The 27,889-nt window shown below is 42.8% G+C and overlaps 3 protein-coding genes across 9 annotated transcripts in view; 2 read left to right on the top strand and 1 right to left on the bottom strand.

The window, feature by feature from the left end:
- Nucleotides 1-1,530: 1,530 nt before the first annotated feature.
- Nucleotides 1,531-7,956, bottom strand: LOC111955290 (chromatin target of PRMT1 protein). Of its 3 annotated transcripts, none has more exons than XM_023975470.2 (6): nt 7,603-7,956; nt 6,843-6,926; nt 5,518-5,668; nt 4,987-5,170; nt 3,079-3,228; nt 1,531-2,919 (listed from the first exon to the last, which is right to left on the bottom strand). In XM_023975470.2, exons 2-6 carry the CDS (start codon nt 6,905-6,907, stop codon nt 2,702-2,704), a joined length of 768 nt encoding a protein of 255 aa, XP_023831238.1. In that variant the 5' UTR covers nt 6,908-6,926; nt 7,603-7,956; the 3' UTR covers nt 1,531-2,701. The 3 variants fall into 3 exon arrangements, with proteins under 3 accessions (XP_023831238.1, XP_023831239.1, XP_023831240.1); XM_023975471.2 differs by having other exon boundaries at nt 6,052-6,926; nt 7,603-7,618; XM_023975472.2 differs by having other exon boundaries at nt 6,552-6,926; nt 7,603-7,618.
- A 58-nt stretch (nt 7,957-8,014) lies between these two features.
- LOC111955291 (SNARE-associated protein Snapin-like) lies at nt 8,015-18,321 on the top strand. The gene is made up of 4 exons (XM_023975473.2): nt 8,015-8,133; nt 14,506-14,552; nt 14,993-15,111; nt 17,336-18,321. Exons 1-4 carry the CDS (start codon nt 8,015-8,017, stop codon nt 17,441-17,443), a joined length of 393 nt encoding a protein of 130 aa, XP_023831241.2. The 3' UTR covers nt 17,444-18,321.
- Nucleotides 18,322-21,043: 2,722 nt separating this feature from the next.
- Nucleotides 21,044-27,889, top strand: part of smad10a (SMAD family member 10a) — a 40,468-nt gene continuing 33,622 nt past the window's right edge. For 3 of the 5 annotated variants that reach the window (XM_070436107.1, XM_023974971.3, XM_070436108.1), the window contains exons 1-2: nt 21,044-21,366; nt 26,430-26,670. In XM_070436107.1, the coding sequence (XP_070292208.1) occupies nt 26,434-26,670 (237 nt within the window). In that variant the 5' untranslated portion in view covers nt 21,044-21,366; nt 26,430-26,433. The remainder of the gene's footprint in view (nt 21,367-26,429; nt 26,671-27,889) is intronic. The other 2 variants (XM_023974969.3, XM_023974968.3) reach the window with 1 other exon arrangement.

Below are 27,889 nucleotides of genomic sequence, written 5' to 3'. Positions count from 1 at the left end.
GTTTACATCCCTGTTAGTGAGTATTTCTCCTTTGCCAAGATAATCCATCCACCTGACAGGTGTGGCATATCAAGAAGCTGATTAAACAGACTGATCATTACACAGGTGCAGCTTATGATGGGAACAATAAAAGGCCACTCTAAAATGTGTAGTTTTGTCACACAACACAATGCCACAGATGTCTCAAGTGTTGAGGGACCGTGCAATTAGCATGCTGACTGCAGGAATGTCGACCAGAGCTGTTGCCAGGGAATTTAATGTTCTTTTCTTTACCATAAGCCGCCTCCAACATTTTTTTTTTTTTAATTTGGCAGTACGTCCAACCGACCTCTCAACCAGAGACCACGTGTATGGCTTTGTATGGGCGAGCGGTTTGCTGATGTCAACATTGTGAACAGAGCGCCCCATGGAGGCGGTGTGGTTATGGTCTGGGCAGGCATAAGCTACGGACAACAAATACAAATGCATTTTATCTATAGCAATTTGAATGCACACAGATACCGTGACGAGATCCTGAGGGCCATTGTCGTGCCATTCATCTGCCGCCATCACCCCATGTTTCAGCATGATAATTCACGGCCCCATGTAAGGATCTGTACACAATTCCTGGAAGCTGAAAAAACATACGCACCAGACATGTCTCCCATTGAACATGTTCGGGCTGCTTGTTGCATGTTCCTGCCAATATCCAGCACCTTCACACAGCCAATCCACAACCATTGTCCCACAACCAAATCTATGTGAAGGAGATGTGTCACGCTGCATGAGGCAAATGGTCATAACAGATACTGACTGGTTTTCACACGGCTTCACTTTTAAGTATTTGTGACCAACAGATGCATATCTGTATTCTCAGTCATGTGATTAGGGCCTAATGAATTTATTCCAATTGACTGATTCCTTATACAAACTGTAACTCAGTAAAATCTTTGAAATCGTTGCATGTTGCATTTATATTTTTGTTCAGTATATAGTAATTGCTTCGTGATTAAGCTATGAGTTGAGCCATTTTAATTACACAAGTGAATAGGGAGTGTTCCTCAAGAACAAAAAAATGCTAAATCACAACTACAATGCAACGTTGTACTATAGAGTGATAACAATTACTACGGAGAAACTTATGGTAAAGTCTTAACATATCAGAGACATTGATATATGATCAGGTCACTACAAATCATTGTGTGTGTTTGTGGCCCGCATGTCAGCTTGCATTCTCCTTCGACCTCTTTCATCAATAAGGTGTTTTCGCCGACAGGACTGCCGCTGACTGGATGTTTGTTTGTCAAACCATTCTTGGTAAAACCCTATACTGTCATGCGTAAAAAGCCTAGGAGGGCGTCGGTTTGAGATACTGGCTCTAGTGCGGCTGGCACCAACGATGATACCACGCTCGCAGTAGGAGCAATCAATTTTCGTGAAGGGGGTGGTGAGTGTATATGGTGATTTAGCCAAAACGCCAAGTGTAGTGTTAGCGTGTGTGTTAGTCTTGAGAGAATACATGATGGAACCAATATTCAAACAACAACTATGTTAAGAGAAGATGACAATATAAAGTTTATTCTCTTTTCTATGACACTAACCAGGTAGGAGAGGGAATTACATAGAAATTGGAGTTTAGATAGTTTCATCTAGATGGACACAATCAATCTGAAAATATTTTTCACTCACTTCATTGTAGTGTTGTGTACAACAACCACAGCTTAAAGACCATTTCAAATGTATACAATTGACACCAGGAGGGAAGACCACTCACACATTTGCAACTTGATGGAAATATTTTGCACCTCCTTGTGTGGTTGCTTATTTGGTATGTCTAGCATCCATAAAATGCTGTTAGGGGAATTTCAACTGAAGACATCAACATACTTGAATTCACAAGAAGCAAAGCTTAAGTTAAGTTGGAGGCATTAAATTGGAGAAAAACACAATGATTTCTCTAGAATTCCCCTGGTCATTTTCTTTAGATTTTTTTTACTCGAGAGTCAAGTCGATGTACATTACTGCTAAAACAATAAAAGGAGCATCCATTGCTAAATACAAATCCTAACAAAAACATGGTAGTAAAAAAATAGGCTTACGAAATATGATAAGTGGATGCTAGTTGGACATGATTATGGCGCTAAGGGGGGGCATGGTTCATTCCCTAAAAAAAGAATTTGGACATAGATGCAAAGTTCAGTAATAGTCCAATTCAGCATCAAAACAGATTCTGTTCCAAAATGCAGGCCTTTCAGGAACATTGATAATATTGGTTCTTCAAGTGTCTAGTTTGGTCAGTGTCGTCCATTCAAGTTTAAGATATTTGCGTTCTTCATGCACACTTGCACATACAGAAAAAGGGTTTAAAACTGCAGGTGTGTCTACGTTGCACTGATACCGATAGAATGGTCAAATCCAGATTCAGGGAAACAGTCCATTTCAAACAGTTCTCTTCATAGGCCCAACATTTTAGAGTGAGTTTGTATGCATGTGTGTCAGTGAGTAAGCAGGTTTCATATTTAAGCCCGAGGTTGTGATCACATCTAAGATTTTAGCCATGTAGTGCGAGACAGTGCACTCAGTTTACGTATGTGCGTTTATCATTACGTTTGTGTGGAGTAATAGCACTATACAAGCTTCTCTCCATGTCACCATGTTATCAGTACTGTCTCACTAAGGGGTCTGTTGAAGGAGTCCCTGCTCTCGTGCTGGAGGTCCAGGTTCACTCCATGCCCTCTGGGTCAGCCTGGGCCATGTACGCATCCAGCTCAGCGTCCAGGTTGCCCTTGGTCTTGGACATGTAGGCGTCAAGCTGGTTGTCCAGCTGCTCGCGGGTCATCCCTGGGCCACCTCCCCTGCCCCGGCCTCCTCTTACCCCCACACGACCGCGGCCACCACCCCTGCCGGCAAAGCCACCACGCCCACGCAGACCGCCTCGTCCTGGAGGCAGAGAGATGGTGGTCAACAATGCCAACCAAACCACGATAGAATCACAACGCGTTAACAAAATGGCTGCTGCACAAGTGTTCATGTAAACAAGAAACTTGAGGTAGATTGTGACATGTCAATATACAGATTTAATTCATCCCAGCTCCATACCCCTGGCTCCCACTCCTCTTCCAGCTCCTCTTCCGAAGGCACCTCCACGACCAGCAAACCCTCCTCTCTGACGCATCCCCCTACGGTGGGCCACCCGGCCTGGACCCCCTCTGCCACGCATCGGACCCATGCCTGGGGCAAGGCGATTCCCTATCACGACACAGGATGTAATAAAGGAACAGTTAACTAGCGACTTAGCTGAAGTTCGATAAGTTAGCATTTAGGAATTTAACTATCACATTTCAGTTTAAGAACAAAGTTGTCAAGTGAATACACAAACCTTCTACAAGCTTATCATTCACCCCATCTCCGCCACACCTAACGAAAACAGCTAAAGTATTCAAATTCTACAGGGGGCAAAAAAAATGTGCTTACGCAACTGTACACCATCTTGTTTTAAGTTAGCCTTGACAGACAGGGTCAAGGTGTTTGCCCAGGTATTCTCTCAAATCACCTACTTCCGTTCTAGCTAGGCATGAGGTATTCTGACGGAATAACAATTAGCGAGACTGTAAATGCACTAATATAACTTCAAATGCTACGACCAAGATTGGTAAAAAAAATAATTGCGGAATGCCAGTTATGCAACAGATATGCGACGGCAGTGCACATTTTGTATCGGCACCATTACATAAACACGGATAAATTAAAGCCAACGTGTAGACATCAGGATTATTTAAATTAATTTCACTTGAAGTTTTACCATCACTTTAAAAATGTTTTATTCTAAATGGTTTCTAAAATCAATCCCCTCCACTAGGAGTGTGTAGAAATGGGTGTGGGGTGACTGTGTGGATAAGTAGGGACAGTGCAGCTGTTAGATCCGTCACCACATGTTCAGTAGCACAACAGTTGCCAAGATGCCGGGCCAATCAGGACAGCAGGGGGTTTATGGAGAGTGGAGTTACATGATTGAAAGCCACATTCCCTCAGGTTGAGGGGATGGATAGTAAACCAGGGGGTGAAGCCATACTTTGATTGACAGCCCCACCTGGACAGACAGCTGGGGTATTCCATTCAACTCAGCAGAGGGCATTTGTTCAAGCTAGTTTACAGATGAAATCACCCCTTAAAATAACTAAATGTGCCTTTCCCCTATGCAAAAAAGTACAAGGCCAACATAAAAGCTGTGGAAAGTATATTCCAGCCCCAGGGTAGAACATTTCAGAGAAAACATTCTTGTCGTAGTCTTTCAACAACTTAGAAAGCCAATATTTTCAGGTCTAACATAGTGATAAAATAATTTATGTTGAAAGATAATGATTAAACAATTCCACTCTGAAACATATAATTGTGTGAAATTGATTAGAATCATAAAATTATAATCTGATGATGTGTGTAGTTTTAGTCAGAATTAGATTAAACAATGTATCTGTATAGTGGAAAAACAGACTGTCTGAGCAAGGCGTAGCTTAGGATTCGAACTTGTATGTGCCTAAGAAAATACAGAAGAACAATACAACTGTGTTTGAACCGACCTGGCTGGAACTCTGAGAAATGTATGAGAACAGGGAGTACTTCAAGGTTTCCCTAATCTCGGGGGAATGGAACTGTCGGCTGGGTAGTGATACACAGTGGTGAGAACTACGGAGAAGGATAAAAACTCACCTACTGTTTGTGTGTATGTATGTGCGTAGGATACCTACTGCTTGTGTGGAAGTATGTGCGCAGCTATAAAATGGATGTCTTTGTATAATGGACTTCAGAACGTTCTCTGAACAAACTGTACTAACCTTTTGCATAAAGCTGAGTCTTTGTCTAATTATTATTATACCCATGGTACAAACCTCGGGGATTGGTCAAAGCTATTGATTGATAGTTATTATCATTGGGATTGAAAATTCTCATGACACATAGTACCAAAATATCAATCCAAGTAGGCTTTGCTGTGTGGTACCAAATGCTCACCTCTCAGAGCCATAGCTCCCCTCAGGGCTCCTCCTCTGCCGCGGCCTCGCAGACCTCCTCTGGTTATCCCCCGCATCCCTCCAATGGAAAATCCCCGGCCTCCAGCACCCCCCCGCATCAAGGCCCCGATGGGCCGGCCCAGCCTGGCCTGGATGTTGCTCTTCCCCAGGCGTTGCTTCAGGCTCTGGGAGGGTTAGGTGGAAGATTGATATCAAGTGGCAGGGATAGGGAGGTGGTGAAGAACTCAGCATTTATGTGATCTGTATATTAACCTTTGCTCTACGGTCCCCTCTCTTACCAGGTCTGCGTCAAGCATTTCAAGTTCCTAATATATTGTGATTTCAAGTGTAAAGCCTTTTTCCCGTTACACTTATATAGAACATGGCCTGTTTCCGGTGTCCCATTCCACTCTCCTTCTCACCCGTTTAGTGCTTCAGATGTCTCCCCATTTGTTCCTTTCTCAATTCACCTTTCTTCGAGTAAGGTGAGGAATTGCAGAAAGACTAAATGAGATGGAGCACCTTATCTCACCTGCTTGTGGTGCAGGGCGGCCTGCACAGAGGGTCTGTTCTCCATCTGCTGGGCAAGGCGCCGGTTCCGGGCGCTGGCCATGTGTTGCTGCTGCATGGTGGCTCGCACACTCACCGCTGTCGGCGCCTTGTTCTTCAGCATGGTAGTGAAGCTTTGGAGGGGAGGGGGAGCGGGACAGAAGGGGGAAGAGGAGGGAAAGAGAGGATACGGAGGGGGAGGGAGGGTTCCAAATCAAGTCATTTCTCATACCATGGACACGGCCACAGGAGCTGTGGTATGTGTTATGAATGCCCCACTTGTTGGCACCTCACTCTCTTTGTTTCTCTCTCTCATTGTTAAGTATTTGACAACCCAAAATGTCTTCTGGAAGCAATTCAGCACATTTTAGGTTAAAGTAAAACAAAGTAGAAAGATGGATGAAAAGGCAGTAGAAGAAACACTGGAACAGATTGGAAGACAAGAATGAGAAAGGCAGGAGAGAAAATGGAGAGAACAGAAAGAGGATGTCAAGAGAGGAGAGTGATTGCCACTTACAGGCCTCCCGCCACCTTGTTTTGATGTCATCCGCCTGCGAAAAAGGCCTGGCGGAGGTTGGAGGCCCAGGACTGGAGGGGTATCTGGCAACCCAGCCACTTACAGCCCGGACCGTGCCTTGTGCTCACACCACACATGAGAATAGAAGGGGGAGAGAGAATAGAAAGGGGGGGGTTGGTCACGTCCGGGCTAGGACTGGGCACCTAGTCTTATAGAAAGACTTCAGAGCACAGAGAACTGAAAATTAAAGTGGTAGCAAAGAAGAGAGGAAGAGGAGACAAATGGCTAAACAAAGTCATTTAATTGAGAGAGAGTTGTGTGTGTAGAGAGGGTGGGAGAGGAGCGGGAGGGTGCTTTGGCGCACCCTCCCCTTTCATTGGTTTGGTCTCTCCTCTCCCATACCATACGTACAGTATATTTTGGGTTGTGTGACACACAGAGAGGAGTGCCCGGGCATATCAGGAGTGCGGCCTGTGCCCATTCTAGGGCAGTCGCCTTACCAAGCATCACCGTTACCCTCTCTCCTTGGGTCTAAGTGTGCGCTGCTCACACAAAAGGTTGGCCCGGAGCACCATGTTTGCACTCCAAACCCTGTTTGTTAAACTTTTTGTCAGCAAATGCTGAATACGGCATGCATTTTGAGTGAGCGGCGCACACGTTGGCCCTGGGCAGTCTAGCGTCCATGTCTGGTCAGGTCCCCAACAGTGGCCTTCCGTAGTAGAGCACACTAGGGCCGTCTGTACCACTGTTTCGCCCCGCTTAGTGCTGTCAGGGTGCGTAGCGCGTCTCACCGCTCATTCAGGGACTGCTTGGTGGTGCTTTTCAGCACAACTTTTTGGGAGGAGGGAGCACTCATTTTGACTTCACTGGAACTCCTTGGAACAAGCAACAGACAAGAGAGGGAGGGATAGATAAAATTGGGATGTGCCAGGGGAGGGTGTAAAGGGAGGGAGGGTGTAAAGGGAGAGGGGACTGGTTAGAAAAAATTCACAAGCAAGGAGATGGAAATACAACCGTGTTGGCCATTTCATCTGTGCATAACTAACTAGTTGTATAATAATTAATTATATTTAGCTGGCAAAATGGTTACCGTAGTTTGTAAATCGCTAGCGTTGGCATCCAAATGGTTAGTTAGCATTAACCAATAATTGGATGCATCATTTTAATTAAGAAAAATACACAAAAGGTCCACGCCACGGGCTCGAATTAAACATTTCTTGGACATTGCAAGTACATCATAACGTTACACGTCCAGTTAATAAGAAAGAAAATGTACCACATGCGTTGACTTCACTGCTTTTGAATGACAAACGATAGACTGGACATCTACAAAAACGATAGTAACTAGTCGCGGTAGTTAACTAGCTATAAGCAGCCTGTAAGCAACAACAAAAAATGAACCTGCAGTGCGAGCTAAAGTTGGGCTGGCGTCCCTAACGAGTCTGAATATTAGTCAACGTAAATAACGTTAGCTAGCTAACTAGCTATAAACAATTTTTTAAAGTAAACATTGTCTGAAACAAGTTCAGTAGACAATTGGTAGAAACTTACTTTGATCGGTGCTTGTTATGTCAATACTCGTTTCACTTGGCTAGCAAGCTAACTACTAGCTGTGCTAGTTATCTTCGTTAACTTGAGCGATGAACCAGTTACGAGTTAGCTAGCAGCTAAACTAGTTGCAGCCGAAAGATCTGGATCCACTTCTCACTTTATGTTTTCTTTCGCCTTGCTCTTTCGGATAATATTAAAATACGAACTATCCTAGCTACCTACAATGATTAAAACAGTACCGTTATTTGATTATTATATATTTTTTTGAAACTGAGAACAGCCTGTTCTCCCTATCTCCCTTCCTTACAAAATGGTGCTAACTGACGGAAAATGGAGAGGTTTTATAGCTACGTCACATAGTTACTTCCTGGAGTGGTTTACGTTTGTTGTTGTCACTGTTTCCGGAAGAGAAATGGCTGCCGCTCTAGCTGTAGTGGAGACACCGTCCGGGAAAGATGCAATTGCAGAAGGACTGCTTGACCTCTTAAAACCAGCTGTCCAGCAGCTTGATCTTCATGTACACTCAGTGAGGTGGGTAGCTAGTAGCACGATATGTGCTTCGACTTCAAATGTGCTCGCTAGATACCGCTCCATTCACAGCTAGCTAGCTTGCTATCAAATATGATGCGTTCAAGACAACTGGGAACACCAAAAAACATGGTCAAATCATGACGTGGGTGATGTTTAGGTTTAAAAGTCCGTGTTCTAGAAAGGCCCGGGTTCCCAGTTGTTGTGAACGCGGAAATAAGCTAACCCCATCGTCATGACAGTCCCGCGATGCAGCACTTTCTCGTCCCTAGTAATGTCGCGTTCATATGCCAGTCGGAACTAGGAACTCGGAAATGTCCTACTAGGTAACGGTTGAACGCAGCAGGTGTAGAGAAATAATAATGTCGTCTTTTTGTAGGCATTAACTCCGCCATGGTGTGTTGGACAATGCCTATGGAGAAAATTAATGGCGTTTTTGGATAAACGCCAAAAATAAGGTCTGTGCTAAAACTGCTTAGGAGATTTTATACGTTTTTGTTATATGATAATCTTCAACAGCTAACGCCACATTTTTGAGAATTTGTAATAAAAAAAGCACATTAAGCACAAAGGCTTCATCATTCATAAAGGTCATGCTAACTGACTTACCTCATAGAACAAAATGCATTATTCCAAAACCCTATTATTTCCCCATTATTTTTCCCATAGTGATGGTTGAACGAACCAGAGGTAACTCATTCTGGGTTTTAGGACTACAAGCTAGTAAGCTCTATAACTACAACCAGTTAACAAGTCAGAGTTTCCTAGTTCCGACTAACACGTGAATGCAGCGTTAGATATCAGGGACAGAGATTACCTAAAAAACATGCCGCTTCGATATAGTTTCAAGTTTTATTAGTTGTATGTACGGGATACACATGGTACACACCAGCCAACAAAATGCTTATGTGACCCCTCTTTCTTCAGGCAGCTTTGTTATGACTTTAACTAAGCACGTACTGATAGAGAGAGAATACCTGGGTTATATCAGGGTGGGCATATATTTAAGTACCAGTAAGTTTGGAAACACCTACTCATTCCAGAGTTTTTAAAATGTTTTACTATTTTCTACATTGTAATAGTGAAGAGATCAAAACTATGAAATAACATGTATGGAATCATGTATTAACCAAAGAAGTGTTAAACAAATCAAAATATATTTTAGATTCTTCAAAGTAGCCACCCTTTGCCTTGATGACAGCTTTGCACACGCTTGGCATTATCTCAACCAGCTTCACTTGGAATGCTTTTCCAACTGTCTTGAAGGAGTTCCCACATATGCTGAGCACCTGTTGGCTGCTTTTCCCTCACCCTGTGCTCCAACTCATCCCAAACCAACTCAATTGGGTTGAGGTAGGGTGATTGTGGAGCCAGGTCATCTGATGCAGCACTCCATCACTCTCCTTCTTGGTCAAATAGCCCTTACACAGCCTGGAGGGGTGTTGGGTCATTGTCCTGTTGAAAACAAATGATAGTCCCACTAAGCGCAAACCAGATGGGATGGGGTATCGCTGCAGAATGCTGTGGTAGCCATGCTAGTTAAGTGTGCCTTGAATTCTAAATAAACGAGACCGTGTCACCAGCAAAGCACCATCACACCTCCTCCTCCATGCTTCACGGTGGGAACCACACATGCAGAGATCATCCGTTCACTTACTCCGTGTCTCACAAAGACACAGCGGTTGGAACCAAAAAGCTCAAATTTGGACTCATCAGACCGAAGGACAGATTTCCACTGGTCTAATGTCCATTGCTCGTGTTTCTTGGCCCAAGCAAGTCTTCTTCTTATTGGTGTAATTTAGTAGTTGTTTCTTTGCAGCAATTTGACCATGAAGGCTTGATTCACACAGTCTCCTCTGAACAGTTGATGTTGAGATGTGTCTGTTACATGAACTCTGAAGCATTTAATTGGGCTGCAATTTCTGAGGCTGGTAAATCTAATGAATTTATCCCCTAGAGCAGAAGTAACTTTGGGTCTTCCTTTCCTGTGGTGGTCCTCATGAGAGTCAATTTCATCATAGTGCTTCATGGTTTTTGTGACTGCAATTGAAGAAACGTTCTTAAAATTTTCCTCATTGACTGACCTTCATGTTTTAAAGGATCTGACCCTTTTTTCAATGTTCGCCTAAAAAAATGCCTGAAGTAAGGATATGCATATTCTTGATACCATTTGAAAGGAAACACTTTGAAGTTTGTGGAAATGTGAAATTAATGTCTGAGAATAAGACATTAGATCTGGTAAAAGATACAAAAATACATTTGTTTAATTTTTTATCATCTTTGAAATGCAAGAGAAAGGCCATAATATAATATTGCAGTTTAGGCACAATTTGGATTTTGGCCACTAGGTGGTAGCAATGTATGTGCAAAGTGTCAGACAGATCCAGTGAAGCAAGTCCGCCCAAATGTGCCGAATTGGTGAATTGATACATTTAAGTACATAACTATAGAGAACATACATGATTCGTTATTCTACAATGTAGAAAATAGTAAAAATAAAGAAAAACCCTGTAGGCCTACAGGACACTGTGTATTACCATGAGTCAGTATGCCCATGAATGATACAGGGGTAAGATATACCATGAGACTATATGTACCATGTATAGAATAATGCTGTGCCTCCACCTAATAAGCAATAAGACATGAAAGGTTAGAATTAGCTTATTAGGAAACTACGTGATACACCCACACAGTGACAAACACAATAACCTTTTTCCTCCACATTAGTAGAATTTATTCAAACTAAAGATAATGGTCAAAAATAAATTAGAATGTAAAAAAATCAAGACATAGCAATTATCACAAAGAACAATGAGCCACGGAGGACCACAGAATAATACTGGACCTAATAAAACCCTGAGAGAAATTGTAAACTGGTATAATATTAAAACCTCAAAATTAGAAAATTATTTGAATAAGATTCATAAAAAAAATCAACTGTATTGCAATTTTACAAATATATATATTTACATCTTAGTCATTTAGCAGACAGTCTTATTCAGAGTGACTTAGAGTAGGGAGTGCATACATTTTCATACTGGCCCCCCGTGGGAGTTGAACTCACAAAGTGAGCCACATGGGCTTTAAAAAATATGGATCAAACCCTGTAAACAGCTGAAACCCGGGGGAAAATATACTGTAGCTAAAGTTACTTTCCAAACCTAGAACCCTAGTATGCTGAAGCTAGTTTGAAACTAGTACCAGAATATATACCTAAAAGCTGGTAGATGGTAAAGTAAAAAAAAATAAATAATAAGTTTTATAAACAATAAAAACCTTGGGGTGCCCTGAAAATAATATTAATAAGTTTGGCCCTTGTCCTTGGACACAGAGGGGTTAAACATTCAAGTTACCATCCATCCAGTGAAGAGAGGGGAACCGGACAGGGGGAGCGTAGGTAACCGGCATCCGTCAACGAGAGGGCCAGGCCCTCCACAGGATTTAACAGGTGAAAAAACAACTGGGGAGCTCCATCGGTGCCGAGAGAGAACTTGCACAACAACTGCAGGAAGCCGGTGATGATGTAGTGGTAGGATCAATAGGATCCTGCTGGTAGAGTAGCTAGCTGCTTAGGTAGCTGTACCGACTAGCTTGGCTAGCCAGCATGTCGTTCGACTGTCCCTCGAGGATGATGACCAATCCGGTGAACCACAAAATTAAACAATAATAGTGATTGAAAAGGAACTGGCTACACTCATACTGACCCTAACTATTAAACAAAAAGCTAATTGAACAATAAACTTCGGTGTCTCAACACTCTAGCGAAATCCGTCGTTGTTCCCCAAGATCACCTCAGTCCTACTCCCGCGTACCCGCCCAATCTACTTCATGCCACACCTTACATGGACAGTTCTGTACGGGGACGCAGGCAGTTCCAGAACACAGACATGACTATTGCCACACATAATAAATTAAATCCAGTCTTTAAAGGGTGTTACAATTCCAATTACTTGCAGGTTCCTTCTCGAAATGCAACAACAATAAGAAATGATAAAATATAAGAATGCAAACATAAAGGAAATGGCTCAGTAGAATAGAAAAATATTTGAGCATATGTATAATAAAGGAAGGCACAATTTAAATTCCAATATTTGGGTACGGGGAATTTGGGGACAAGTGTTGAAATTGTACAGTATTTAGCAATTATAATAAGAGTCTGGTTGTAACATTTGTGTTGTGTGGCTGTGTGCGTGATAGAGTGCATGTGTGCTAAGGTGCAGAGAATCAGAGCAGGTGGTCAGTCCAGTTCAAGTGTTCAGCAGTCTAATGGCTTGTAGATAGGAACTGTCTCTGAGCCTTTTGGTATCAGACCTCATGTTCCGACACCGTCCGCCTGACGGTATGGGAGTGAACAGCTCGTGGCTGGGGTGTGTGGGGTCCTTGACGATGCTGCAGGCCTTCCTCAGGCACAGTTTTGAGTAGTTTTGATGTCCTGGATGGGTGGGAGCATGGTCCCAGTGATGTACTGGGCTGTCTTCACCACCCGCTGGAGGGCTTTGCGGTCGTGGATGGAGCAATTCCTGTACCAGGCCATGATACAACCGGTCAGGACGCTCTCGAGGGTGCACTGGTAGTATTTGGAGAGATTCCGGGATGGCATGCCGAATTTCTTTAGCCGCCTTAGGAAGTAGAGACGCTGTTGCGCCCTCTTGACAAGAGTGGTGGTGTTGTTGGTCCATGTCAAGTGCTCGGTGATGTGGATGCAGAAGAACTTAAAACTGCTGACTCTCTGTACTGCAGTCCCGTTCTTGTGGATCGGGGCATGTTCCCTCCTCTGCTTCCTGAAGTCAACAATGAAATCCTTTGTTTTGCTGACGTTGAGGGAGTGGTTGTTGTCCTGGCACCAGAATGCCAGTTCACTTACCTCCTCCCTATAGGCTGACTTTAAGAGTCAGTGTGGAGGTGTTGTTACCAATCCTCACGGCCTGTGGTCTGTCCGTCAGGAAGTCCAGGATCCAGTTGCAGAGGGTGGTGTTCAGACCCCGGGCTCTGAGGTTGGTGTCGAACTTGGAGGGAACAATAGTGTTGAATGCTGAACTGTAGTCACTGAACGGCATTCTCACATAGGTGTTCCTCTTGTCCAGATGTGTTACAGCTGTGTGAATAGCAATGGAAATGGCATCTTCCGTGGATCTGTTGGAGCGGTAGGCAAATTGGAGTGGGTCCAGTGTGCGTGGCATGCTGGCCTTGATGTGGCCATGATCAGCCCCTTGAAGCACTTCAAGATGACCGGGGTGAGTGCGACAGGGCGATAGTCATGTCGCCTTGTTTTTCTTGGGCACTGGGATGATGGTGGTCTCCTTGAAGCAGGTGGGGAATACAACCTGGGAGAGGAAGAGGTTGAAGATGTCCGAGAAGACTCCCACCAGCTTTTCAGCACACACTCTGAGGAAGCGGCCGGGGATGCCATTTGGACCGGCGGCTTTGTGAGTTTTCACTCTTCAGAGTTTTCTCGGAGAGCAAAAGCACCTGGTCCTCCGAAGCAGTGAGAGTCTTCCTGAATGGCTCGGTATTGTCTGCCTCAAAGCGAGTATAGAATGTGTTAAGCTCGTCTGGGAGGGAGGTTTAAGTGGGCACTACACAGCTGGATTTGCCTTTCTAGTCCGTAATAGTATATAATCCTTCCCACATGCGTTGCGAGTCTGAGTTGTCGGACATAAATTCAAGTTTGAGTCTGTGTTGTCTTTTTGCTTCCCTAATGGATTTGTGGAGCTCGTACCTGCTTGCCCTGTGCATGTTGTACGCCATGGAGTCATTGGGGTTCGTTCTGCTGGCATTGAATGCTGCAGTACGGGCTCTCAGCATGGTACGGATATCTCCGTTCATCCAGGGATTTTGGTTGGGGTATGTCCGGATTGTTGTTGTGGATACAACATCATCAACACATTTCCTAATGAAGCCTGTGACTGACAATGTATATTCCTTAACGTTGATGGATGAGTCTTGGGTGATTCATCTTTGAACATATTCCAATCAGTATACTCAAAAACAGTCCTGCAGCATTGAGTCGGCCTCCTGTGTCCAGTGCCTCACTATTCTCTGTGTTGGTGGCTCAGCTACAACTTTTTCTTAGCAAGTTAAGAGAACTTACGTAGCAGGTAAGGAGAATTAGGTTAGGAAAAGGGTTAGGGTTAGAGAAAATGCTCTCCTAACCTGCAACGAAAAGTCACTTGTATTGAAGAGGTGTGTTTTTAGGGAGGGACATTCTGAATGTCTCCTTTCCTCATTACTTTGTTACTTGCTGTAGCCCAAGTAGGCCTATGCTACAGATGTCAATGTAGTCTGCTGTAACCACTCTTTGTCTGTTGTTGTAGCAATGATTGTTACTTTACTATTTTTCTCTATGAATAATGCTATTGTGTTTTCTTGTTATAGGGAAAGCCAGGTGGAACTACGAGAACACATAGACAATCTAGCCACAGGTAAAATTATTTACTTTTACATGCTTATTATTCCTTCCTGGGGGAACAGGGAAGTGGAGTGGTGCCAGGTTAATGCACTTGACCCTGTGAAAGAAAGCCCATAGCCAAGCCCATGAAAACCACTGTGTGAGACAGGCAGATGCTGCTGTGATGTGACCAGTACAACCACAGATTTTGACGCTCGTGTAAGGCTTCTACAAGCTCATGTGCTGCCTGGGGGTAATTCAATTGAAAGAGGTATATCCTTTATTCAGAACCTGTGATTTGCATGAGATCATAATTTTATTTTTATTTTTATTATATACAGAATCAATCCTACAGTTGAAGGTATGAATGAGACCTGAATACCTTACCAAAATGGCTGCTGTCTTTTATCAATTTTCTTTATGGTCAGCCAAACCATCCTGTCAGTCATCCTCAGCTCATCCCTTCATTTTTAGAGCTGTGCAGGATAAATGAGCACCAGAAGGTGGTGCTAGACCTGGACCCCTATGTGAAAAAGCTGCTGAATGCGAGACGCAGGGTGGTGCTGGTCAACAACATACTACAGAATGCTCAGGTCAGTGGCTCAAAGCAAGAGTTTGGATGCTTTCTTTCTTATTTGCCTGTGCTGTTTTGTGGGCCTTCTTTTACTCCTGTCATTTTACCTAACACAATTTGTGTCTCTGTGTCTAATTCATTGTTTTAGTGTTCATCCCGTGTGTCTATCTATACATTAAATATGTGGATGAAATGTGTATTTGTTCAATTCCAATGGGTTTGGCAATTCTGCTTTGTCTGTGCATTTTGCATTCATGCAGCTCTGCTAGCTACTTGGGTGCAGTGGCGATTTTATCATGTAAATCTTGGCGGGAAAAAGAAAAAGTGGGATGCATGCCAGCAAAGCCACTAAACAATACATGAATTGATCTATAACGGTGACAAACGGTGCCCACAAACCTACATAAAGATGTCCCAACAGCAGTCCCAACACATTACCACTGCTACTCCTGGCTTTCAGCGGAGACTTATCTGGCAGCAAAACAGTTCATTCAGCCTCATTTACATAACTGATATGGCTGACTTGCTTAAACAAATGTGGTTTCTAATGACAATTGAGATGTACAAACTATGGCATAAGGGGACGACAAGCGGATTAAAGGCAATCCGTAATTTTGATTAAGACATTAATGAGCTAGCTAGGACGGACGTAGTCAATATAACTCTTTTTTTTAGCACTTTTGAAATGTACAGCGACAGAATTCAGAACATGGGCCGTTCTTACAGTGTTCTCACTGTACACCAAGTCAGAACCGTAGGATAAATAAAGGGGGCATATAAGCAGACAATGAAAGCTCTTACAATATTCAATGATTACATTTCTCTAAAACAGGTTATAGGCTGGCTACATGTGTACCACCAATTTAGAACAGTAGGCAAAGTTAAGAGGGGTAAATATACCAAATTATTAGGGTGAGGCACATGTGCTACTAACAGCTTACTACACAACATACACTTAGTATTACTTTCTTAGCTACAGTATACATATCTCCCTGGCATACTACATCATTCATGCAGCAGCGTACAATACATTTTTGGACTCACCTTGTTGTGCTGTGCTCACTTGAACAGGAAGGTGGTGAGCGGTTCTTTGTGGGCAAATTTTGTCATCAAAGTCGGGTATTCTATGGATTTATGGTGCTTTCAAAACAACTGGGAACTCAGGGGGAAAAAACAAGGTTGAATCATGATGATGTCATTGATCTTCAGGCCGTAGCTCTAGAAAGAGGCCAGATTTACAATTCCTAGTTGGATGACAGTTCAAAACGTATTTTTCCAGTCAGAGCTCATTTATTCCCGACTTCCCAGTTGTTTTGAACTCACTGAAGTCAAGTTTTCGCAGTTCCGAGTTAACAGTTATTTTGAGCGCGGCACAAATCATGCTTCATTGACAGTATGGACAATGTTGAATGTTAATCATTTTAAACTTGGAAAAGAGCCCCTTAATCCCAAATTTGGGACCACACAGTCACTGTCACCGATTCCTTCCAAACCACACATTTTTTTAATTTGCGATTTCCAACTTGTTGTGTAATGTTTATGTCCAATGGCCGATGAGCAGCGATATGTTTTATCTATAATTTCTCTTCATTTTTTCACTTCATATGACAAGGATTTGCCAGTAGATTGTCGACTTGATTCATGATGACTGCTAGCTAAGATTTTGAAAGTATGATTTTGACAGTCCACTCAAAGCTACTGTAGATATGTGACTTGATGTCATTTTATCTGTGGCCAATGACCTTGAGCCTTCTTGGATGGGCACTTCTAATGTAACTATGGCAGCACCCAAAGGGTAGAATTTGAGGTCTACCCTTAGACTTGGCAGTGACGTAGTGTCCCCATGAGTGACAGAACACTGAGCCAATCACAGCGCAACGCTTCATATTTTCTGCTGGCTTGCCCCACCACCACAGAAAGCACTGAGCTAGGCTGAAACACCTGCATTTTGGAGCTGCCTTACTCAAGAAAACAAAAGAGACCATGTTTGTATGCGGCTTTATTAACTAAATTATATATATTTTTTTACATTGTTTGCAAATTGATATGTGACACGTATTAATGCCAAAATAACATGCAAAACAGGCAAGCCCAAAACATTTTTTATTTTATTTTAGCTAAAAATGTGGGTTTCAGGCCCTGAATGATGTGTCGCCACTGCTCAGGTGGTATATTATTTCAAGCTACTGACTTTCAACGTTCAATGCTCACTTAAATTTCACTCACTCTTTCTCCCTCACTAGGAACGGCTGCGACGGCTCAATCACAACGTCGCCAAGGAGACTGCGCGTCGAAAGACCATGCTGGAGACCTCTGGAGCGTTCACTCCTCGGTCGCCTAGTAAACCATGACCACAGCCCCACTCCTCAGCCTGGAAAACAACACAACTTGTCTGCCTTCCTCCTGGACTTAATAAAGTTTTCACATTCAACTTTCCACTGGGGTTGGGCGGTATCCAGATTTTCATACCTTCATACCGTTCCTGTACAATACCGGGGTATACGGGATTACCGTCAGTGTGCACAAGGGGCGCTATTTATTTTCAAATGTAAAAAGTGATATATATATATATATTGGGGGTGTTGGGGTCCCAACAAATGATAACAAATTACTAGTGAATTCCCATAGCGGATGCTAGCTAAATGCTAACAAGCGCAAGCGAACATAAATGAATTGCAAGGACAGATAACCATCTCAAAAGGCTACTCACAGTTTGCTGTAGTACAAAACAAATATTCAATAGCAGGGATCTTGATCCAGTAGGGATTGATTGTCTTTGCTGTAACCGAGAAGCTTGATCTAGCTGCATAGCTGGAGCCCTGAGATGGTGATAATTTATTTAGCACATCATAGATGGTTAATTTATATTTATAAGCAGTGGCATAGCAGACGGTACTGAAAATCATACCATCTGTATTTCAAAATGTCCCGGAATACGGTATGTTGCCCAAGCCTACGCTGTGAGAGTGGGTGGAATATTTATTTCCATTCTCACAGACTAAGGCTATGCTCATTTTACCTGCTGAAACGCCGACCTCACCTCTGCTTTGTGCTAATGTATCAACGTGTACATATCTTGTATAGTCATAAATTATTAATTTACAATAAGCCAAAAGCAATTAGAAGCAGGAATGCTTTGCTTCAGAAACGGACACAACCTGATACAATGTTAAGAGTGTGCAAGCTAAAATTAGAATTGCAAATAAAAATAAAAATCATTTGAAAGCGATCTGAAGTCATGCTTTTCACCATTGCATATATGTACAGCTTTGCTATGGCCACAGGAGGGCATGGTTCATCCTTAACACACGACACTGTTTGACTAAGGTTTGCCAATCAATCACTTGTCACACTATTTTTCACGTAGTTCATGAAAATTAATTTAACAATGCATTTAATATGTTCAGACATTGCAACTCAAATATGATTAAGTGTAGAACCATGGGTGGCTGGTTATCCTCAAGTTATGCAAGGAAATATGAGTTATATGCTTTGGGCGTACAGATTTTTACGAACCTCTTTCCAGAATATGTGAATGGATGCCTCTTCATTCCATTCAAAGCTATGCCCACAGATATGTAATTGATGGAACAGGTTCATCTGAAGGGTGATGTATTTTTTTGTCACTATGGACTCAGTAACTAGACCCGGCAATACAATATAGTGCAGAAAAAAAAGATGCAAGGAATGTTTGGTAACAGCCGTCACTGTTTCACGCTTCTAGCAGCAGCTGATATGCACCGCTGCCTGGTACGGTTTGTCAAAACTTTTTTCTTGATGTCAAATCGAATTTTATTGGTTGCATACACATATTTTGCTCATGTTATCGCAGGTGCAGCGAAGTGCTTATGTTTCTAGCTCCGACAGTGTAGTAATACCTAATAGTACAAAACAACATGTTAGTGACAACGTCTGCACTTAGTAGATGCAATTGAATAAAACAGAACCATTACCATTTTCCGATCCTTTATATTATGAATTGTGCAAATACTCTGTTAGTGCATACATTGTAGTTTAAGGAAACGGTCTTAGTACTACTGTCACGACATTGTCGTATTGTGTGTGTATAGACAATCAGAGAAAGTCCTTAACATTATTTGTGTTAAAGCGGAGTGGTCAGACAACACAAAGAAATGTGTTATAGTAGCCAAATATTTACTCTGAAGTTTTACGCAAACACATTTCATCGTTCAAGATGACAGATCAGTATCAACGTTTAAGATGAATGGTGGCAAGTCAGTATTCTTACTAGCAACTGTTTTCAAGCATTTTAACAGTAAACTTCAACGACACCTTTGAAAAATTTGATTTTTTAGGGATTGCTCTGTAATTCAAATTTCTGCTCTGTAATTTTAATCACAATTCTCAACGAACACCATCTTTCTCACAAACAAACCTTATGTTTATGTGAATATACTGAACTTAAATATGTTTCATGTGTTTTCATGCAAAGAAAGACAGCGCTGTAGGAAACTTAGCTCTGACCTACACTCACCAGCCAGTTTATTAGGTACACCACCCCATTCACGAATATGGATCGCTCCTACAGACAGTGAGTCACATGGCTGTGGCTTGCTATATAAAGCAGGCAGACAGGCATTGAGGCATTCAGTTACTGTTTAATTGAATGTTAGAATGGGCAAAACAAGGGACCTAAGCAACTTTGACCGTGATATGATCATCGGTGCCTTGCGTGCCGGATCCAGTATCTCAGAAACGGCCGCCCTCCTGGGCTTTTCAAGCATGACAGTGTGTACAGTTTACTGAGAATGAAGCGACACAAACAAATCTACTGGGCTAGAAATGCTCCTCTCTTTTTAAAAAGTCCTTCACCTGTATACCTTCTTAAGGATTGCTCTCCTGCATAATTGGATCAGTGGTAAAATGCAAAGTATGTCTGCCTCCTATGTCAATACTGAATGTTTTGTAACGAGAGAAGGTAGGTTGAAGGTGACCCAGTTGGGTTTGAGCTGGAGTAGGAGGGAATGCAAGAGAGGGATTTGAGAGTGGGGCAAAGGTCGAGAGGGGAAGGCTTGTGGAAGAGGAATTGATAAAAATGGATTGGGTGAGGGCAGCTGAGTTTGAATTTTATGGTGGCGTTGTCTTAGGTTGAGGTAGTTAGAGAAAGAGATGGAGGGAAAGGCTGAGACAAAGTAAAAAATCTTACACTGACTGTACGGCCCTTGGTGTGTTTTTCCGATCAAACCGGACTTTCTTGAATATCCCTGAATTTCCCTGAACATGAATTTGGAGAGAATTTGTGCAGACATGTATGTATGGCACTTTCAATGGAGAGTTAGAATTTCACTGGTGTGTAGTTTATGCTTAACTCTTTTGTCTATTGTAACTTAGGGAAAAGCTGAAGGGGGGCTCGAATCGATGATCCTGCGGTGCAGGAGCGATCATTAAACAACCTGTATAACAAAGCCATGGGGCTCAGGTAGAGGTAGTAGCACTCATATATGCCACGCTGGTGCACTTGTTTATAACAGAATGTCATACAAATGGTACATTAAAATGGAATTGTACTGGCTTATTGAGGGGACACGGTTGTTTTAGAAAGTTAGGCAGAAAAAAGTTATCCCACCCCTTTATATAGAGTTGTGTGACTAGATTGTATCACTAGATCAAATGTATTACCGAAGACAGGTGTTTTTAAATTGAATACTAATTGCCCTATTCATCACCATGGTTCCTTGAACCTGATGTTAACAAATTAGGGCCAATGTGGCGCTAAGTAATCGGGATTTAAGAAACAATACAATAGTCATCAAACTTGGGGCGGTATATAGGCCTATTTGTAGTAGCCTACAACACCAGTCATTAGTAGGACTGACAAAGTGGAGACGGGGAGGGGGGTGAGTGGGTTAGGCAGAGGGGCGTGGTAATCTCGGCGGCGCCACTTTAAAAAAACAGTCGCGTTGATATGTCAATCTTGACGCGACCCAGACAGACCTCCGCCCGGGCCTTGTCGTGAGAGCCGCATCACTATTGGCTGAGAGCCGCCACCCCTTTGAGACTGGAGGCCGCATTGGCTGGGGCTCGGTGAGACACTCACGCGCAAGATATCTACTCTCTTTTGTTATTGTACAGAGCGCGAGGAGAGGTTTGGGGGAGCTAGCAGGATGCACGAGCGGAGACAGAGAGGCTGATATCGACAGGGATAGAAACAGATAGCCCAGGAGGGGAGGAAGGGAATTCAGAATACTAGCTACCTCAGTGCAACACATTGACCACTACTTCTCTTCTAATCCCTCAATACTCTGGTTGACGTGTAAGTATAGTCAATTTATGAAATTATGCGGTTTCTCGTCACGCGAGCTCTCTAATCTCCAAGCAGACCAAATACAGTAAGAGACCGAGGAGGAGATTTCTGCACCAGACTGGCAAAATAGCTTGATTACTCGCTAGTTTTATCAACCAGACATATGTCTGGGGAGTGTGTGTCTGTCTTCGGTTTTATGATATGCTTGGTTTTGCTGTTTTTATTTCGAATGATTTGGTCCAGCAGTGATTTCACTGGCTGCATGACTGTGTAGTCTGCGCTGTCGATGTTTTTTCGGAAAGGTAGTTGATATGACATTTTGCCCTCTATCTTATCAACGTCTAATGTTCTATTCAAATATGCTACTAGATGTAGCACTGCAATGAGTTACATTGTAGTTCCTACTTTTGGATGATTAGATTGATACAACGTTGCAAGCGTTTTATCATCCCTACCGGGATTTCTTAAAATGTTGACTGTAGCCTAGACTTGGTGACGCGGTATGACCAAATATGGTGTGGCAGTGTTTGCTTCTCCGCGGAAGACCCTCGTAAAGGGAATGTATGGCTTGAAAATTGGTCAGAATGAGTTATAATAATGCATTATAAGGGTCGGCCAAGAAGGTCACACCAACAATGCTGTGTTTTAGTTGTAGCCTATTTTTTTGTCATGTAAGGATCCTTTCCATTCCTGAGATTAGCCTATAGTCATGTGCAGAAACTGACACGTACATTCACCTGCCAGTTTATTAGGTACACCCATCTAGTACCGGGTTGGACCCCCCTTTGCCTCCAGAACAGCATTAATTCGTTGGGGCATGAATTCTACAAGGTGTCAAACATTTCACAGGGATGTTGGTCCATGCTGATGTGATGGCATCACACAGTTGCTGCAGATTGGAAGGCAGTACATTCATGCTGCCAACAGCCCGTTCCATCTCATCCCAGATGCTCTATTGGGTTTGGTCAGCAACAATGTTCAGATGCACTGTTGCGTTCAATCATTGCTCAATTGGTCTCAAGGGACCTAACGTGTGCCAGGAAAACATTACCCACACACTACGCCTACAGCCTGTACTGTTGACATCAGGCAGTATGGGGCCATAGACTCATGCTGCTTACGCCAAATCCTGATTCTGTCATCAGCATGACGCAACAGCAACTGGGATTCGTTGAACCAGCCAATGTTTTTCCACTTCTTAATTGTCCAGTGTTGGTGATCGTGTGCTCACTGGAGCCTCTTCTTCTTGTTTTTAGATACTCTTAGTGTAACGTGGTGTGGTCGCTTGCTGCAATAACCCATCCGTGACAAGGATCGACGAGTTGTGCGTTCTGAGATGCCGTTCTGCACACCACTGTTGTACTACACCGTTATTTATCTTTGCGGCCTGCCTGTTAGCTTACACAATTCTTGCGATTCTCCTTTGACCTCTCTCGTCAACGAGCTGTTTTCACCCACAGGACTGCCGCTGACTGGATGGTTATTATTATTTTTTCACCATTCTCGGTCAACCCTAGACATTGTCATGGGTGAAAAGCCCAGGAGGGCATCCGTTTCTGAGATACTGGATCCGGTGCGCCTGGCACCGACAATCATACCACTTTCACAGCCGCTTAAGTCACTTGTTTTGCTCGTTCTAATGGTCAATCAAACAGTAACTGGATGCCTGTCTTCCTGCATTATATAGCAAGCCACAGCCAGATGATTCATTGTCTGTAGGAGCGATCCATTTTTGTGAATGGGGTGGTGTAGCTAATAGACTGTACAGTGAGTGGACATCTTCAATTGGCAAATCTTATTTGGGCGGTAGGGGCCTATATATTGTAAGCATTGCTGGATCGGTAATGTTATTAGCAGAATCAGCTGTTTTATGAGGGAAATGTCAGAATGCTCACTACTTGCTACATAACAGCAGACTCTGTAGTGTAGGCCATAGTATTATGTTATAATAGCATTACTACTAGGGTCTAAAGATGCACATTAAATGTAACCGCAACATGTTATACATTTAGGCTTATAAGGGGACCTTAACCTTGTGCTCATGTTGTTATTAAAATATTACATTTTAATAAAATATTACCTTCAAAATGGGTGAAGCACTGAGAGAGTACTGTAGGCCTACAGGAACAGTGTGCAGAACAGAATTGCAATCATTCATTAATTGTTGAAGTGATAATTTGCTAGTTATATATCTATTAATTGTGAGGTAGGCCCTAGTTTAGTACAAATCTATCATATACCCACAGAATGACATCTCTACTCCAGACTATCATTCTTTTCTCAGAATGCCCTTATTGTTGGCACCTGTTGCATGGATTCACTTCTGAATTCTTGAATTTTGATTTATGATTTAGAGCCTGTCTAAAGCTTGGTTTATAGTCGGTCTGAGGACAGGTTGATCGACAGTCGTTAGACCTACTGTATACCATCGTAGCTTTCTCATCAGCTGAGTCTTTTCTCCTTTGCACAGAGCCCCCAAATCCTCTCTTTTCATAATATGCATATATCTCTATTGGAGCATTGACTTCACAGTAACACTGGCTTAGTCCAATATAACCCCCTGCCCCTAGATATTTATCAGATTGGTTCAGTGTAACATGCTGACCAGACCGGACACGTCACGTGCGCGAGCGTTGCAAAATAAATTTAGAAATCCTTGTTATTCAATTATTGCACCCACACTGCTCGCGCACCAACGAGCGTCTGCGACGCCAAGGGCTAAAATAGAACTCATTCCTATTTCTGACGCAGATCGCGCTGCAAGTCCTGCCTCTCCCATCTCCTCATTGGTTTATAGAAGCAGGTACCCACGTGCCATCTCCTCATTGGTTTATAGAAGCAGGTACCCACGTGCCATCTCCTCATTGGTTTATAGAAGCAGGTACCCACGTGCCATCTCCTCATTGGTTATACCCACGTGGGTGATAGAAAGACGAACTGTTTTGCCGGTAGTCTTGGTAATACAATGAAAGTTTAGCTGCGATCACCATATAATTTAAACTATGAAAAAGCCTGGAAGGAGGAGAGGTGACTAGAAATGATTCGGTTGGACGTTTTATGTGTGGATTAATTGTCGGAGTAGAAATCCTTGTGCATTTCAGGTAAAATAACAACTCAATGTTTATATCCCAGGACAAATTAGCTAGCAACAGCAAGCTAGCTAAATAAGACAAATTGACGTTAGCTAGCAAGGGCAAGCTAACTAGCTAAATTACCATACATGTTTAATGCTTTTCGACCTGTCCCCAAATTAATGTCATTGGTTCAGAGTTTGTTTTGATATTTCAACCTGCGTGTCGTGATTGTGTTTGGTGTGGGGGGGGCAAAATACATTTATGCACGATGGCGCACGCGCGCAGCCGGTTTGGGCAAGGTGTAAGAGGACAGACACACCAGGCTTTTTGATGGTGACATGCACCATTCCCTATGACTGCTTTGAAAAAAGTACTATCAAAGGAATGCTATCCTGCTCTAGATAAGCTTTAGACTACAACACCAACTCAGTAGGTCTGGCCTATACAGTATATCCTGATTAACGAAGACACACATCGCTTGATATAAGTAGGACTTGCTGTTTTGTGATGTGACTCACGTTATGGTGACGGAGTTTGTCTTTTTATGGCTGTTCTATGTTGAAGAAGCTGTGTCAATGAATTTTCTGAGAGTACACACACACGCTGGTAGCCTGTGACTTTCTCCCACAGCTTGAAGCCATGTTGTTGTGCGAGGATGTTTCCAAACTGACAGATATTAAGATAATGAGAGGAGGGAGAACATGGAGTCACTTCCAGTCAGCTTAGCCACGTAGATGTTAACAGGTTATGATAGTTATGTCATTGCAGAATTATTTTAGCTCTTGCACGTACTAACAGAGCAAGGCTGCAGTTTTGCCATGGATTTCCTAATAGTGACATTTTGGGGGTTTTGGCCTAACAGTAGAGAAATTGGCTTACGTAATATGAAGTATAAGTGCAGATAGTTACCACCCTGTTTCACTGTTTTGAAGTGTTGTTTTTTTCTCTCTTTCATTTTGTGCCTCCTGAACTCGACCCTGGTAGTGGAGGTATGTTGATTAGTGCGTATGGGGGGCTCAATTTAATTCAATTCACATTGCACTAGTAGCACAAACATGTTTTCCACTTTTGTCAAATTAAACTGTAGAATGGTTAAAGGCAGGCTATTTTAAAGTACCAGGTAGATTCCCCTCACAGGCAGGTGCCTCCAGGCGAGGCTAGGGTTGCCAAGTTGGATCAAGCTCAGTCTGGGAGATTATAGTTGTTAGCATGTATTTTGTGCATAAGAGTGCATTATCCATGGCTCATGAGATATTATAAATGTGATTATAATGCATTATGAAAAGTGTATTCATAGGAAGCCTTTAAACATTTTTCACATCTCAGTCAACGACATTACTATAATCCCCCAAAATAGCTTTATACCCCAAGATAAAGGCCAATTGCTGGAGACTCTCTGGTCGAGACCAGCCGGGAGGGTTGGCAATGGCAACCTGTGCAGAGGCAGCAGCTTGTAAGCAAAGCCACTGCATCAGAATCAACATTGAAGAAGCACATTTTATTGAATGCAACCCTGGGACTCTTTCTAGAGGAGAGATGGAGGGAAGCCAGTTGGAACGCTTAAATTCATTTGTTGATACTGAGTGTTATCCGCTGCTGACTAACAATGCCAGTAAAGAATGATGACACACACACACACACACAAGCGAGTCGTAACAACTAAAAGCACAAGCCTTGATACACAACTTCACTCCCTTTTGTGTGTGTGTGTGACTGTGTGCGCCAATGGTGTGTACTCATGTCTGTGCTCATGAATGGAGTATGTATGGGTTATGAATGGGTTATTAAGTCCTTATGTAGGACACTATTTTCAATTGTCTGCTATAACAGTATCACAATGTTGTCATAAACATAACATAACATAACTGAATGTCAAGTGTCAAGACAGTGTCAGTTTTGCATGCACCTGAACCTTTATGACAAGCGTTATGACATATGTTGAGGGTTATCATTATGCCAACCACTGACCTCTCCATCCCTCCCTCCCTCCCTCTGCAGTATCATGTCGGTGAATGCCCCCAGCAGCAATGACGCCTGCCTGAGCATCGTGCATAGCCTCATGTGCCACCGGCAGGGCGGCGAGAATGAGGGCTTCGCCAAGCGCGCCATCGAGAGCCTGGTGAAGAAGCTGAAGGAGAAGAAGGACGAGCTGGACTCGCTCATCACCGCCATCACCACCAACGGAGTGCACCCCAGCAAGTGTGTCACCATCCAGAGGACCCTAGACGGTCGCCTGCAAGTGGGTCAAACAGTAGTAAAAAAAGAGGGACACAATGAAAATATCGCCCAAGTCTTTCTCTGTGATATAGGTCTGTACGGTGTACACATGCACTACTTACATGTCTCTGTGTGCTATAGATGACCCATCTGTAGGTGTCCATATACATTAATGAATACTCAATATATAATTTATACTATAGACATTTTTATAGTGCAAAAGCATTGTCTATAGTATAAATTATATATTGTGTATTCATTCATGTATATGGACACCTATAGCACAGTTAAGAGCATTGGGCCAGTAACCGAAAGGTCTTTGGTTCAAATCCCAGAGCCGACTAAGTGAGAAATATGCCGGTGTGCCCTTGAGCAATGCACGTAACCCTGATTGATCATGTAAGTTGTCTACTAAATGACTCAAATGCACATGTAGTGTCACAGAGGAAGACTTAGGGCAACATTTCCATAGTGCAAGAGCATTGTGAAAAGTGCAAAAAATAGCGTAAACCTCGTAGTCTTGCAGTGTGATTTAATTTGACAACTGTGCGATATGAGGAGGCGATTATTTGACTACACTTTAGTAAACTGAGAAATAAATAGACAATATATGTATGTCATGCCACATCATATGTAGCCTACTGTGAAACCTCTCAATACGTTTTTCCTTGCAGCTGTTGCCCTGGTTTTCTCTTTTGAGAGTTAGGCCCAGGTTTCTGTCAAGCACTTGCTGTCAAACACATGTGGGAGGTATTGTACTGAAAGACATGAAAAATGTTTAACGACGATAGGCTACATGGAATGTATAAATCTTTGCCTGGATACAGCTAAAAGCTAAACTCTTTCATAGACTTTCCCTGGAAACAGTGTTGGCTAATGCTACAGGGCAATAGTCAAATGAGGAGTTGCTAATTTATGCGGATGCTATGAGGTTTCAGTGACTTAAGCCTTGCCAATGGTGGCTAATGCTGCAAAGTTACTAGGCAGCAGACTGTACTCACTGAGGCTAACACTATAGAGTTACTGACAGCTGGAGAGCTCACTGCTTATAGTAAACGCTAAACGTGTTAGCTAACTGCCAGGTTTTGCTAATGTGGCTAGTGCTATAGTAGTGAAACAAAGGGATACTTGCTAATAGTAGCTAACACCTCAGTATTGCTAAGGAGAATCCTATCTCCAATGTTGATTGAGGCTGTTTGGTTATTTGTGATGCAATTTTTTTTAAATCTGAAACTTGTTTA

The sequence above is a fragment of the Salvelinus sp. IW2-2015 genome, linkage group LG30, assembly GCF_002910315.2.
Source record: "Salvelinus sp. IW2-2015 linkage group LG30, ASM291031v2, whole genome shotgun sequence".
Lineage (NCBI taxonomy): Eukaryota > Metazoa > Chordata > Actinopteri > Salmoniformes > Salmonidae > Salvelinus > Salvelinus sp. IW2-2015.
Note: the sequence above shows the minus strand (reverse complement) of the source record. Positions and strands in the feature narration are given on the sequence as shown.

Bases quoted from the DNA above. Each gene is read 5' to 3' on its own strand.
- LOC111955290 (XM_023975470.2), bottom strand. From the start codon at position 6,907: ATGAGTGCTCCCTCCTCCCAAAAAGTTGTGCTGAAAAGCACCACCAAG. The intron at 5,669-6,842 runs GTGAGACGCGCT...TCCCCTCCAAAG, and splicing joins AAGCAGTCCCTGAATGAGCG to CTTCACTACCATGCTGAAGA. The intron at 2,920-3,078 runs GTATGGAGCTGG...CTCTGCCTCCAG, and splicing joins AAGAGGAGTGGGAGCCAGGG to GACGAGGCGGTCTGCGTGGG.
- LOC111955291 (XM_023975473.2), top strand. From the start codon at position 8,015: ATGGCTGCCGCTCTAGCTGTAGTGGAGACACCGTCCGGGAAAGATGCA. The intron at 8,134-14,505 runs GTGGGTAGCTAG...TTCTTGTTATAG, and splicing joins CTTCATGTACACTCAGTGAG to GGAAAGCCAGGTGGAACTAC. The intron at 15,112-17,335 runs GTCAGTGGCTCA...CTCCCTCACTAG, and splicing joins ACATACTACAGAATGCTCAG to GAACGGCTGCGACGGCTCAA.